The sequence below is a fragment of the Pituophis catenifer genome, unplaced genomic scaffold (assembly GCF_029215685.1).
Source record: "Pituophis catenifer annectens isolate HBS135680 unplaced genomic scaffold, rPitCat1.0.hap2 SCAF_6, whole genome shotgun sequence".
NCBI classification, from domain to species: domain Eukaryota; kingdom Metazoa; phylum Chordata; class Lepidosauria; order Squamata; family Colubridae; genus Pituophis; species Pituophis catenifer.
Window position 1 is genome coordinate 62,872,390 of NW_027256886.1, and position 15,504 is coordinate 62,887,893.

Sequence of the window (15,504 nt, forward strand, 5' to 3'; positions counted from 1 at the left end):
GGTAGGTCTTCCCACCTCTTCTATGCCATGGACTCTTAGCAAAGTATTCCTATGGTAGAAAAGTATAGTAAAGTATATTTACTTTATATAAAATTATATAACGGGGCATAAAACTGTAGAAGAATGGTTCAGATGAATCAGACTAAGATAACTGGGACTCAGTCAAAATATTGGCAAGATTTTTGTCACTACGAGCTGGAAAAAGTCACAATTTAATGACTTATGTGGCCATAGCTGATTAACACTTTGTGCTCTCTTGAGCTTGCTTGCCCACTTTCTCTCTCACTCAAATTTAATATTTAATCCATTGAGAATTTCTTGTTATGCTCCACTCAGCACCTAATCATATATCACAGATTACAAAATGGAGTGTGAAATGTAAAGTCCCTTAGAGACTTTAAATAATTCACATGGAATGGCTTTGTTGTATTATCATAGGCAAACCATGCTGTGTTTAGCATTCCCTTTGAAACATTGTAGGGATATGGAAATATCTCAATTTTTGCCTAGCTCATCAATAAAAGTTTTCTGTGCTATTTCTGGATTTGGAGACAAGGTGTTGTCTGCAATCTTTTTATTTTTATGGTTGGTAACACAGTTTATACTGAAATTGGCATTTTTGTCCACCTATTGAATGTTCCCCAAGGATGATGATCATTATCATCATCACCATCATGATTTGTTCACAACAATGTGAACATTATTATTATTGATTCTGACTACGAGAGAGATTCTTTGTGTTTTATTCATATTGAACATACATGGAGAATGATTGCCCTTAGCAGAAAAAAAAAGAGAATGATTTAAAAAGAGAAATGGTTAAAAAGGATATGATAGGCTACTTCAACAGCATTAGCTACATTTTTAAATACAGCAAATATACTGTAATGCTTGTTCAATAATATTTCATCATTTTGCAAAGGGCATTGGGCAGGGATGGTTGCCCAGTATGGTAAAAAAAATAATAATAAATTCAAATGGCAGCTGCTGTGGTATAATCCATGTTCTGCCTGGCCATGAGAGATCTACCTCTACACCAGAAATCAGCACTCTTTTTGATCAGCAGACATAGTCATATTATATGCACAGTGTTGTGGTCATCAAACCATTAAAATATTAAATGTGCCAAATCTAATGAGATCATGTGAGAGAGAATAGAAATATTGTGAGATTTAGAAGTCGCATAAGTCTTTAGGCTACATAATCCTATGTGTAGTTGGGAGTGAATTTGTGGGTGCCATCTAGTGGTGCCATCAATAAACAATATATTTCTCTACATTCTTCTACATTTATGTTTGGAAAAGGGACAGCAAGTTGGGTGATTTGAGTAATGACTTAAAAGTGATTCCTTTTTTAAGATCTTGAAATATAGAGTGACTGAGTCATATAAAAAGGCTCTGTTGGTTGTGATTGAGGTTTAAATTGATGAGCTCTGTAAGAATAAATTTTGTACAACATTAAAGATGGAGGCAAGAGAAGAGGTCAGCTGCCATGTTTATTGAGACAATAATATTCTGTCTGAAACCACCCATCTTCTTTACAATGAAAAACAAAGAACAATGGAACTACCACTCATCTTGTTTACAATGAAAGACAAGAAGCAATGGAGCAAATGGTCACAAAATATATTAAACTGCCATCATCACCCAAACATAATGAGGATAAAGTAGCTTGATTTTTCATTTATTTAGCACATTTTGGAATTGGAAGCCATGCTCTATGATGCTCTACAGCAGGAAGCAGGAGCCAAAATGTCAGAAATACTGTCAGAAGAAGAGAGAGAGAAGTTGAAGAATGCTGTGGAACAATGGAAACGGCAGGTTATGAGTGAACTCCGAGAAAGAGACTCCCAGATTCTCCGAGAAAGGATGGAACATATTCAACATGCACAACAGGTATGGTGAAATAGGATATTGTGCCACTAAGAATGCCTCCTACAACAAGAACAATGACTCTCACTTGTGTTTTGTTTATGCCATTAATAATTTTCACGAATGAAGGTGAATATACATGTCCCAGGATAACATTGCAGGATCTGGGTTGATCACCAGGACCAGAGGTTTAGTTTTCCGAGCATTCACAGAAGGAAGCTAACTATCAAATTACAAGAACATAAGCGAGCTGTCAGATAAGGAGATCCAAACTCATTGGTAACTTCACATTGCAACAAACAAGGACATACATTCAATTTTGCAGCTACTAAGATAGTTGGACGAGCAGGTACAAAAACAGCCAGGGAAGTGATTGAAGACCCTCATAGGTCAACAGGAGTGCTGATTTACCACCAGCTTATCAAATACTTAGGAGGTGAGGGCTTGACAGCACAAGGAAACAACAGCCAAAGACTTAATAGCCAGCCATCACCATCCCAATCAATAACTAAAAAGCCTCAAACAACAGGCACCATATAAACAGAATATCCCAAAGCACACACTATGCTAGAGAAAAGTTCCCTGAGGGAATAAGTCTGAAAGCTCAGAAGACTAAACCTCTGGTCCTGGTGACTGCCCCAGATTGGAACCTGCATTAATAATTTTACTTTAAATTTATTTATTAAATCTATATGTCACCCATATCCCCAATTCAACAACTCTGGGTGGCTTACAAAACAAAAAAAGCTAAATAGAACAGCAATTAAAAATGTAAACGCCACGTACATTAAAATTGATTTAAATTTGATTTAAAAAGCTCATTTAAGGAAGTGGCTGCAGCAGCAACAGGTGGGCCATAGAGACACCAGATGTCCTCAGGCACATCAGTCCACTATGCATAGTCACAACTTTTCCACAACTTTAATGGTTGCAGACCTTGTAGTGGTCACAGTGGGAAAACATTTGCAAACAGACTGCTATAAACCATGAGGTTAGTCTTGAAGAGTATAATTAAGCAGGGACCTCATTTTATGAAGTTAGCAATTGTATCTATGCAAAGGAAAGTTGTTACGTGACTTACTGTATTAACTGTGAGCATATCATGGCTCATGATACGTTTCCTTCTCTCCTCGAAAACATAGCATAACAAAGAGTCAAAAGTGGGCTTAAATGGCAGTCTAAAAATATAGTATTCATACATAATTCTAATTTTCACAGAGAATTAAGGAGCTAGAAGAAAGAATTGAAGCTCAAAAAAGACAAATAAAGGAATTGGAAGAAAAGGTACGGTTAAAACACTGAAAAGCTTGAATGATGAGATGAAGCTATATTCAGAAAAAGTTGTACAGGTAATCCTTGACTTACAACTTAGTGGCTGTTTGAAGTTACAACAGCACTGAAAAAGATGACATGACCATTTTTCACACTTATTACTGTTGCAGCATCCCCATGGTCCCATGATCAAAATTCAGACATTTTATGATGGTTGCATTGTCCGGGAGGTGAGGGCTGCCGGTTTATTTGAGCGCAAATAAACTTGAACATCTGATATCTCTTTTTCCATATAGGGCTCTAATTTGTGTTGGATGATCTTAAGCATTATTTTGCTAGCATGTGAAATTAAGGATATTGTTAAGGAATTCGCAGAGCAACCCTTGAGTAGCAAGGGTGTGCACATGAAAAGTGATTGAGAGTAGTTAGGAAATAACATAGCCAACACACAGATACACTGAGTTGTGTTTACTTTCAGGAAATAGTAATAAGGCACAGTCCAATAAACAGTCCAGATCATATACATATAAAGCAGTAGATAGTTAAACAATAGTCCAGGGATAATCCAATAACAAAGTCTTCTTACCAGTCATCATAGTCATATACAATAATCAGTTCTTCTGTATTTGCAAACAGTAGCAAAACACAGCAAACAGCAAAGATCAGTAACGATTAGCAAAGAGAATCAAACCATGTTTCAAGCTCCCTCTTAAGGACATTGGCTACAGAATTGTTTGTTTGTTTGTTTGTTTGTTTGTTTGTTTTAATTTGATTTATATGCTGCCCTTCTCCGGAGACTCAGGGCGACTTACAATGCGTTAAGCAATAGCCTTCATACTTTTTTATATATTTATACAAAGTCATCTTATTGCCCCCACAATCTGGGTCCTCATTTTACCTACCTTTGAAAGGATGGAAGGCTAAGTCAACCTTGAGCCTGGTGAGATTTGAACTTGCAATAATTGCAGGCAGCTGATGTTAATAACAGTGCTTTAGTCTGCTGCGCCACCAGGGCTGGTTAACCAGGGTTAACCAATCAGGACACAGTATGATGCAATACAGCAATACAGTCTTAAAGCTATAATTGAGATTTATATATTGCCAACCCAACAAGTTAGGTAATTATCATTTCCTAACAGATATTGTACAATAATCTGCATATCCTGTCAAGTCTCCTTGTTCTGGCATTAGAATGTAGATTAAAATCTTCTAATCAATTGGTCACTGTGTTGTTCTCTAGATTTGCAAATATATCTCTGTAAAAAACATGACTGGTTCTTCTTCTATTGCTTGCTATATTTCAGTGAGTATTCCATCAGTTTCTGTAGTCCTCCAATTTGGTGATAACCAGACTGTTGATCTAATGTCACCTTCTAATAGAAGAAGCTCTTGTAAACCAGGAATATCTTCTAAGGTATCTTGGAAGATAACTTGGCATTTCAATACATTCCTTCCGTCTTCTTTTGATCTCCTTTGAATTAATTATTATACGTCCATCTTCATCTTCAGTATTTTTACATGTTCTTGGAATACTGCTCCTTCTGTCTTCTAACAGCTCTCTGAAACTTTTTGTTGAGTCCCTTTCTGAGATTTTTGTCTTTTTGTGTGTGTGGGGGGGGGTACTTTGGCTTCTCTTCTTGGCAATTTCAATGGTGTTGTCTGACAGGCACTTTACTTTCTCCTGTCTTCATTTTTAGCAGTCTTTTTTCACATTCATCCTTTCAATTCATTTCATAATCCAACAGGTTCTCTGTCAATGAAGTTTAAAGTGATGTCTTTGGTTCTCCTTGAAAATCATGGTGTATATATTCAAGATCATATTATGGAAACTGAGAGGCCCTTAGCTTAACTTGGAGCAGTAACGTAACTGTACATGATCTCTTCCACTGTCGGTACTTGGTCATGTCTTTGATGCTATAACTGACCTCCTCCACACCCTCTTAGCAATAATATAGTTAATTTGATTTCTATATACTCCATCAGGTAATATCCATGTAAGGATGCATTATTTTGGCTATTTTAAGATAGTGTTAGCTATGAAGAAATCATTAGTGTGACAAAAATTTATAAATTGGTCTCCTGCTTCATTTAAATTTCCTAAGCCATATAAGGGACACGGTGGCTCAGTGGCAAAGATGCTGAGCTTGTCAATTGAAAGGTCCACAGTTCAGCAGTTCAAATCCCTAGTGCCGCGTAACGGGGTGAGGTCCCGTTACTTGTCCCAGCTTCTATCAACCTAGCAGTTCAAAAGCACATAAAAAATGCAAGTAGAAAAATAGGGACCACCTTTGGTGGGAAGGTAACAGCATTCTGTGCACCTTGGGCATTTAGTCATGCCGGCCACATGACCACGGAGACGTCTTCGGACAGCACTGGCTCTTCAGCTTTGAAATGGAGATGAGCACCGCCCCCTAGATTTGGGAACAACTAGCACATATGTGCAAAGGGAAACTTTATCTTTACCTTTAAGCCATATAATCCAATTTTCTTCTTTTTCGGCATTCCAGACTCCAATCACAAGCAGCACATCTTGCTTGTATACTCTGTCAATTTAAAACTGGATTTATGATCTGTATCAGTGGTTGGAGCATAAATTTGAATGCTCATCATATCAAAGGGTTGTCCATGAAGTCTAATTGATATTATAGGTATACATCAACTTACGACCGTAATTGAGCCCAAAATTTTTGTTGTTAAATGAAACATTTGTTAAGTGAGTTTTGCCCCACTTTAGACTTTGCTTGTCATAGTTATTAAGTGAATCACTGCAGTCGGTAAATTAGTAACCCAGCTGTTAAGTGAATTTGGCTTCCCCGTTGAGTCTGCTTGTCAGAAGATTGCAAAAGGGGGTCGCATGACCTTGGGACATTGCAACCGTCACAAATATGAGTTAGTTGCAAAAAGCATCTGCATTTTGATCATGTGACCTTGGGAATGTTGCAATGGTTGTAAATGTGAAAAATGGTCATAAGTCACTTTTTTCAGTGACGTTGTAATTTTGAACGGTCACTAAATGAACTGTTATAAGTTAAGGACCATCTGTATTTGGTCATTTATTTCATTGTAACCAAGTACTGTTCTTTCTATGCTCTTCCTAACTATAAAAACAACACCATTTCTTCTATGTTTTTCGTGGCCTAGTGACAATAACACAATCATTTGCAGATATTGGACACAACATTTTAAAAATACATGTAGTGTTAAAATACAAAGATGCTTCTGATAACATGAAGAAAGAATATTATTGGAGGGGGGGTTTGCATTTGGTTTGCAAGACATTTGAGACAAGTCTCTTCTAAACTAACTTTCTGCAGCAAAGTACAATAATCCCCAGTCTTTCTTTTCTGTCCCTGTTCAAAATAGAATGAAAAGCAGATTACTCTTCTAGCTTGCTTTTATGTTCCTTAAAACAATAAGAAAACTAGAATTCTTGTGTGTTTTCAGCATTACAGCTTCCTAGAGCCATAAAATTAAGAATTGTATATGTAAGTGTAATAGACTATGAAGCATCATATAGAAAATATTTTTTTAAAAGAAAAGGAATGTCACATCTGGTTCTTTTGAATAAATTCATTAGCTAATAAATTTTATTTAGAAAAGGTACAATTGAATAGAAGAAGCCTGAAACTGTGTCCTTTCTTCACCAAAAATAAGTCCCATTAAAATAAAGAACTTCATTTAAAACCATAGGTATTGAAGCATACTGCAAATATCTGATCCCAGTAAACACAATGATTTTTCTTACTGGTGAATGGTTCATGGAAGTGAATGAAATGGCAGCATTTCAGGTTTTGTATATGTAGATAAAACGATGTGACGCACTACTAGACCATTATTTTTGCAAGAAATTAGAGGACCATCAAACTCCCAGAATTCCATGCCAAGTTTATAAGTATACAGTCTCTTCCATGAGCAGAGGGTTGGACTAGAAGACTTCCACAGTCTTTCCAACTCTGTTATTCTGTTTTTCTGTTAAATTTCTATCCTATCAATGAGCCCAGGGGGATTATGTGCTGGAAATGGATAGGGACAAAGCAAAAGTAATTGGGAATCTGAGCCATCCTGCATTCTCTGTCTTTCTTATATGTTGTGTTCATGCCAACAGACATGACATCCGTTAGAGGGCAAATTAATTTGGAAAGTGTCCTATCCCAACCTATTTCACACCTTTGCACAGACTACGGCCCCTTATTCTAGACTCCTTGCTGGTTTCTTACTAGGTGTGCTTTAAAATCTTTCTCTCTTTTTTTTTTCTTTCCATTTTTTCCTCTCCTCCCTTTTTTTAGTTTTTATTTTTGTTTTTATTTTTTTCTCTAGCTTTCATTCTTTGGTCATAGTGTGTCCATCCAGCTACAAGAGGTAAGCATCCTCCTTCCTTATTCTTTCTGCACTCCTTTCATTGAACCTAATGATTTCTTATGACCCACACAGCTTGGGATACAGTCGAGGCTTAGCTGAAAAGCAGGTTAAAAAAAAAAAAAAAAAGACAAGATGGCAGATGCCAAGGCAATGCATATAAAAAATAGACAACGTTTTGACTGCACTGTTACAGCCACCATCAATTTTCCTTCTAATTTCTTATAAATTTGGTGTGTGTGGGGGAGGGGGAGAGGGAGAATTGTTTTCTGCAGCTTTTCTCAAACCAAGTATTTGTGCATCATAAATGCAGGTACCTGTAACATCAACATATTAAAATGTTTATATATTTCTTAGTTAAAGTATAGAAACTATAAAGTATAATAGCATGTCACAAACACACTTAAAAGTCATGATTTGAAGTCATTTTTTTATTCCCAACATCTGTCTCCTGCAGTTTTCACAAGCGGCTTGCCACATCCTTCTCTTGAGAGGGGGACTAGCCTAAAGACACCCATAACTGTATTTTGCCTAACATAGGACTAGAATTTATAGTATCCTGATTTCTAGACCTGTGCCTTAACAACTAAATCAAACTAAATTGACTCTACATATATGTTCTTATAGATTATAATATAATCCTGCTAATCACTAATGATTTATTATTACAATTGATATTTATAAGCATTAAAATTATTTCTTCATGTTTTAGCAGAATTTGATATAGTGGTGAAATAATTTTTTGGAAGAAAGCATTACACAGAAAGGGTTTAGATAGCCTCTTCTCTCATTTTTCCCCCATCACTTCTCTGCATGTAGCAATAGCAATAGCACTTAGACTTACATACCACTTCACAGTGCTTTACAGCCCTCTCTAAGCAGTTTACAGAGTCAGCATATTGCCCCCATCAATCTGGTTCCTCATTTTACCAACCTTGGAAGGATGGAAGGCTGAGTCAACCTTGAGCCGGTAAGAATCGAACTGCCAAACTGCTGGCAGCCGGCAGTCAGCAGAAGTAGCCTGCAGTACTGCAGTCTAACCACTACGCCACCCTAGCTCTTATTTAGTCTGAAATTATTTAAACTTTCATTATTAGTCATTTAAAAATGAATGATTTATCAAGTTAACAACAAGCATGGACCTTGTGCAACCCAAAACTCAACAGGAATCAAAGTTCGTTTGTTTGTTTTGGAAAGGAGAACAGGGAAGTGCCTTTAGGTCTGGGACCCTGCCTGGCATGTCTCTAGCTGGGCCTAATCCAAAGAAGGTTGGCTGCAACTGCAAGGCTGGGAAAAGACCGCCTGCCTGCTGCAATGGAAAGGACATCTCCCCCCAGGAAAGCTGACTCAGTCCATGTTGTGTTGGCCCAAAGTGACTCTCACTCCTGCACTTAAGCTGAGCTGGCAAAACCAGTACGAGCTTTCTTGCAAATTGCAAGCCTGGAGTTTTAGAGTACCTAAATTTGTTGTGTTGTTGTTGTTTTGGGGTACTTAACTTTGTGTGCACCCAACCTTTTACGGCGTATGTGTGTGGGTTAGTGCACACACATGCACATTAGAAGGAACATAAGCCACTCCTTTGGGGGTTTTCACTAACTTTTCACTACAGGTCCCAAAGTAAATTGATGTGGAGTTATTTTATGAAAAGGCAAATAGATATTACCTGACTTCATTAAGGATTGAAATCAAGATTCCTTATAAAAATGGGAAATGCTACAATCTTATGCATAATGACTAGGGAATAAGTTTCTTTTATGAAAATGGGATCTTCTGAGTAAGCATGCATAGGATACCTAATACAATTCTTATCAACAATAACCTTTTGTGAATGTATGTGTGCCTTCAAATCAGTCTTGACTTCTGGGAACTGCCAAATTTTCTTGGCAAGATTTTGGAAGTGGAATGGCATTGTCTCTTTCCTGGTGCTGAGATCAAATGACTGATCCAAGATCACCCAGCTGGCTTCCTGCTAGAACTCACAGCCTCCTTGTTTCTAACCTTAACCATTACACCAAACTGGCTCTCACTGCCTTTCATATAGAGCAACATTACATGTTATCACCTATGTTTTCTAGTTTTCTTCTGACTGGATACTTTAGTCACCGCACAAAGTAAGTTCAGGTTTGTGTCCACCACAAACCAGCCAACTATAATCTCTGTGCTACAGCCATTCCACACAATAGCAGAGAGATACTACAACTGAGCTTGGAGTCAGAAATTATTGGCTGGTGTTGTTCCCACAGGTCATGTATGGAATTCCATTTTTGGCCATTGTAACACTCAACCTCTACACTTATTCAGACACACCCATTCATGTGTGCACACAACACATTCACATGGAGCTTACAGAAATATGTATGCTTCCATGGTTGAAAATATTTCCTTCTAGATGAGACTTAGAAGTTCTTTAGAAAGGTCATCCATCACCTTAAAAGTCTCAGGCAGAGAGTGATTGAGAAGAATCAAGAGTTCTATATGTCCTTCCCTCTCCTATGTTTTAATAGTAATATCTAAAAAAGTAAGAGAATATTAGAAAAGAAATTCAAGTTCAGATATCTGTGTCTGTAGAAAGAGAGCCTTTATTTCAAGGGCCCAAGAGGCATGCAAACAGGATGGGTGGTAGAGAAATTTGATTAATAAAATAAAAATAAAGCTCCTCTCTTATATAACTTTAGTTTCTTCTTCTGTATTGTGTTTTCTTTTTTCAGCCCAGAGAGAAGACTAGAAATGTTTATCTTTTAGGACAATGTAACCTTGTATATAACAAAGAAATTGGAGAAAAGACAATTTCATTACAAGAAAGTGGACTGCAGTTTATTTTGACACTGAAGACTGAAGTTCTAAACTTTTGACCATTTTTATAAAGAAGAACTTGCGTGAATTTTATTTTGAAGTTAAGCCTGATCTTCGGACAAGTATAGCTCTCTAACTTTTTATGAACTAGTATTAAAATTGTTAAAGAAGAAAGCCAAAAAAAAAGAGAGAGAGAGAGAGAGAAAGAAAAAAATCGTAGTAATTAACTGGCTTCTCTGAAGGAAGCCCCATCTGTGCTACCCGAAACAACTTCAGCTTTACATGAAAAGCAGTAAATTCGTTCAGATGAAGTGAAAATATTTTAGTTCCCTGCTAAGCAGGCAGTAAACTGCTTCTGTAAAGAAGTGAACTCATCCTGTTTTGTAATTCAGTCCTTGTACTGTTATTTGTAAATGCTTAAATACATGTCTTGAAAGAAGATTGGAAACAGTTCCAAGCTAATCATTGGTGAAACTATGAATGAATGAATGGGAATAATGTTTCATTCATGAAAGTGAGGAATTAGTTGCAGTTAAATTATGTCTTTCCATAGTATGTATTAAATTGACTTGTTCGCTAACCATGAGGAACGTTGAGACAAAAAAGTTTGGAACATTTCCCAAACTTCCACTCCATTCTGAAATTTCAGTGAAGCTTGTCTACAGCATGGCCAGGAGATCATAAAAGGCACAAAATTTAATGCACTTCGATTCCTGGATGAAGGGAAGTCAGTGTTATCAGCAACCAAGCAACCAGAACCAAAGCAAAAGCTAATTGAAAAAGGAAACAAAATTATTTAAAACTATTAAAACTGTAATGGAAACTTGAAAAAAATGTGAGAAATATATTAAGAAAGCACAAGCAGCAGATGGAAATGGATCTCTTGCATTAAATGGTTTGAGAAGAGTTGCTTGTAAATTAAGAAGCAGAGAAACTGACCGCACATAACAAAATAGTTGAGCAAGCAGTAAATAAAGATTATACAGGGATATATAAGAGACATACATATATATCTATCTTCCCCAGCTGTTATTTTAAGATGGCAAGAAGAAGGAGCACAGGGAGAAAACATCAACTCTCCAGAAAGTGATCTTGATATTCAGGAATTATCAACAGGTGAGAAGGTGGTTTTTATTATTCACCAAATTATAACAAAACTTTTTAATGATCTCTTTCTTCTATTAAAAAGTTTTAAATATGATAAACTGCTTTGTTTTGCTTTGCTTTGAATTTTAAATAGTTTATTATTTTTGATTATTTTATACATTTATACATATACAAATTCAATATATATTAAAAACACATGGATAACATCAGATTATCATTTGAAGATGTACGATTCTTTGCATTGGTACAGACACACTAATTCATGGAAAAGCCAAACCTCTAACTCAATTAAATTCAAATAAAAATCAGGTAAGCGTAAGCCCTAAACCAGGGGTGTAAAACTCACGGCCTGTGGGCCGGATGCGTCATGTGCTGGGCACGCCCACCCCTATTTTAGCGAAGGAGGGGAAGTCATGATATGTCACATGACAACAAAGTGATGACGTGAGTTTGACACCCCTGCCCTTGACCCACATTTTGTGACTCACCACCTCAGTAGGACTTGCTTCTAATGTAAATTTGATGCTATTCAAATGTTCCATTGATTTTATTGGACTTACTCTCTAGAAAGTATGGGTGGCATGGTGGCTCAGTGGTTAAGATGCTGAGCTAGTCAGCTGGAAAGCCATCAGCCCAAGTTCGAGACCCGAGCTCCATGCAATGGAGTGAGCTCCCATCCTCACGCCAGTTTCTGCTAACCTAGCAGTTCGAAAGCATGCAAATGCAAGTAGATAAATAGGTACCACTTCAATAGGAAGATAACAGTGCTCTGTGACATCATGCTGGCCAGATGACCACAGAAATGTCTTCAGATAGTGCTTGTTCAATGACCTTGAAATGGAAATGATCCTCACCCCTTATAGACGGCAATGACCAGTGGAGTAAAATCCACAGGGACTCCTTTACATTTATCTTTTTATTCTCTAAAGAAGGTCAGGTCAAGCAGGAGGGTCTTAACTAAAGAACTGTGGAGACAATTTAGTAGAGTTTGTATAAAAATACCACTACCCTTCTATTGGGTTGAAAAAGATCAAGAAGTACCATTTTGATTCAGACGATGGTTTGTGTTATTCACAATCTTAGACTGTAGAAATTTCTAGAGATAATTTGAATATTAGTAGGCCACCTAATTTCTTCATTTAGGCTATAATCCTAAACACATTGACATGGAAGAAAATTCTACTGACCATAATTTTATTTCCAACTGACTATAGTTACAGTCAAACATATTATGAATTTAATTTCATTGGTGGTTCCTTTTCCATAATTTTAACATCCACTTGGGGGAGCTCCAATCAAAATGAAGTGGAACAATCATTATTATCTGTGTTTTCATCTCCATGCCTACAATTTAAGAAGCCTGCTGAAAGTGGCAGCTGCTCAAGATACTACCGTAACCCGGGTCATCCTTTCTTTTATGGTTCTTTATTCTGTTCTCCTTCGAGATTCCATTTTTTTCTTTTCATGTTTCCCTTTTTCAACTAAACTTTAACATTCCCAGGCCTGGCGAATCTTCATCAGACTTGCTTTCTGGATGCTAAAATTAGCTTATTTGTATAAATATTTCTGTAAATCTTAGAATTTTCACACACATTGTATGTATAAGACAGATAATTAGCTCATGGGTCATTTATTTTACTTAGCATATTAATATAGCCACCCATCTCACCAAAGATGGCTCTTTGGGTGGCACATAAAACATGAGAATAAATGAAAGGAGGGGACACCAGAAAATCAAAGATTTCAGTAGAACAACTATCACTTGACATCACACAGCCATCTGGAAAGCCATTGGAACCCAAAGGCTGATGGAAAAACCATATTTTAAAGACTTTCTGGAAGTCAAGCAGGGATGGGGCCAACCTCACCACAGAGGGAATGATGTTCCAGAAGGCAGGGGTCTCAGTGGCAAAGGCACGTAACTGGGTCCCACCAGAAGTAGCTCCCACCAGATGGGACCTGCAGCATACCTCTCCCAGTTGCCCTGATGGAATAGGTAGATGTGATTGGGAAGACAACCTGTTATGCAGGTGCTGCTATTTCTATCTTGCCAATGAATGGATTCAGAAATATTAAATGGCCTAAGTGAGGGGTTCCTTGTTTCAACAGATTCACACTGAACAATAATACCATCCCAATTCAAAATACTGTCATCATCTTCCCAATATAAATACTTTCCAAGGAGGCCCCGATCCTTCACTGCACTGGTTTCCAAGGCTCAAAGGTCAAGTTCAAGGTCAAGCTCTATCTTCTACATTCAACAATAAGAGAAGGGCTAGGCAAGAAATCCTCCAACTGACCTCAACAATCCAATGTTGATTAAGTGGAAACATCCCCATCATGCCCTCATTCATCTTGACAACTTGGGGGATTCACACCCATCTCAACCAATAGTGTTTCATAAAGAACTCCCAGCTAGAGCTATCAACCGCTACCCTCTTAATTGCAACTGAACTGCAGTGCCATCAAAATCATTATTTATTCCCCTGCGGTATTCCTCCATCCTTTTCCCCCCTAACTAAATCCATCAGATGATGTTTGAGATTTACATTCCTTCATATTGTTCCAATTATTCCCACATGCTCCGAATGAGTGTTTACAATGGGCATAGGGACACTTTTTAGAGAATTAGAGCAACTCTTAAGGCATACAAATCGATTCTGCTTTAAAAAAAAAAATCTCATATTGTGGTTTATCACTGCGCGCCCCAGTACAGGTGTAAAAAGAACACTCCTATAGCAAATTAACAGATTTATTTGCCCTACAGTCTGCTTTGTCAGATGCAGTTCTGTCATGGTGTATCAAAAAGCATAAATGTTTTTTTTTTATTTGCTATTCTGCCAAGCAGAAAGCAGATTACAATTAAGCAGACTAGAAATATCTATATGCATGCAAACATTTTTCTCGCCCAGCTGCTCTTTGAATGGTAAATAGCTGCATTTCATTCTTCTGTGCTCTGTTCACACATTGTTCAGCTAGTAATGATGGGACTCCATATCAGGGAAATGCAGAATGCAATAAATCCTGATAGTCACATGTGATAGTCAAACAGAGCTTTGCCTTGACACATTGATTAAGAGGCAGCCCAGTTCTCTTTCTCCAGAAGGCTCAAGACAGCTGAGCCCAATATTAAACTGGCTGAATTTGTGCTGAATCTGAGTTCTATCCAGCCCAGAAAAAGAGGAGAAGGTTGTTTGGACCCTTAAATTCATTATATTATACTTCACTTACCTTCAGGATTGAGTCACTTTTTGTTGTTTCCGGAGTATAACTTGAAACCCTTTTGTCTGCAGGTATGAAGTAAAAATAAAAGACAATAGGGCAGCCAGAAGCATGCCATCAAAGCAACACATAACTTTTTATGTGAATTGTGACATAGTCCATGTTAAAAAGTGCAGGGCTTAGGTGATATAACTGTGGCTGTCATTCCCCTTAGGTACCCTTCCCTCTCATCATCCCTTTTTTCTGCTCTGTTTTCAATGGAAGGGAGGTCCACCCAGTGGTGGGATTCAAAATTTACTACCTGTTCTGTGGGCGTGGCTTGGTGGGCATGGCTTGGTGGGCGTGGCAGGGGAAGGATACTGTAAAATCTCCATTCCCACCCCACTCCAGGGAAAGGTTACTGTAAAATCCCTATTTCCTCCCGATCAGCTGGGACTTGGGAGGCAGAGAAGAGATGGGGGCAGGGCCAGTCAGAGGTGGTATTTACTGGTTCTCTGAACTACTCAAAACTTCTGCTACCAGTTCTCCAGAACTGATCAGAACCTCCTGAATACAACCTCTGGGTCCACCTCTCTGCCTGACCATCAGATCTTGGAAAAAATACACATCCAATGGCTTCAGCAGACAGAAGAGAATGTCAGGTGGCCAGACTAATGCAGCCCATCCTACTCCAGATGATGTATTCATTTAGTAATCCTTGTTCTCCTAATTCAGTGTTTCTCAACCTCGGCAATATTAAGTTGTGTGGACATCAACTCCCAGAATTTCCCAGCCAGGATGCTGCCTGAGGTTTCCTGGGAGTTGAAGTCTGCACATCTTAAAACTGATGAAATTGAGAAACATCATCCTAATGAAACTTAAACTACATTTCTAATCTATTGGA

General features: G+C 37.7%; 1 protein-coding gene across 19 annotated transcripts in view; it reads left to right on the forward strand.

Moving 5' to 3' along the window:
* JAKMIP3 (Janus kinase and microtubule interacting protein 3) overlaps positions 1 to 10,351 on the forward strand; it is a 58,193-nt gene extending 47,842 nt beyond the window's left edge. For 16 of the 19 annotated variants that reach the window (XM_070944844.1, XM_070944843.1, XM_070944845.1 and 13 more), the window contains 3 exons: positions 1,692 to 1,895; positions 3,090 to 3,155; positions 7,430 to 7,480. In XM_070944844.1, the coding sequence (XP_070800945.1) occupies positions 1,692 to 1,895; positions 3,090 to 3,155; positions 7,430 to 7,480 (321 nt within the window). Of the gene's footprint in view, positions 1 to 1,691; positions 1,896 to 3,089; positions 3,156 to 7,429; positions 7,503 to 10,207 lie in introns of those variants that run through there. The other 3 variants (XM_070944851.1, XM_070944859.1, XM_070944842.1) reach the window with 2 other exon arrangements.
* The last annotated feature ends 5,153 nt before the right edge of the window (positions 10,352 to 15,504 follow it).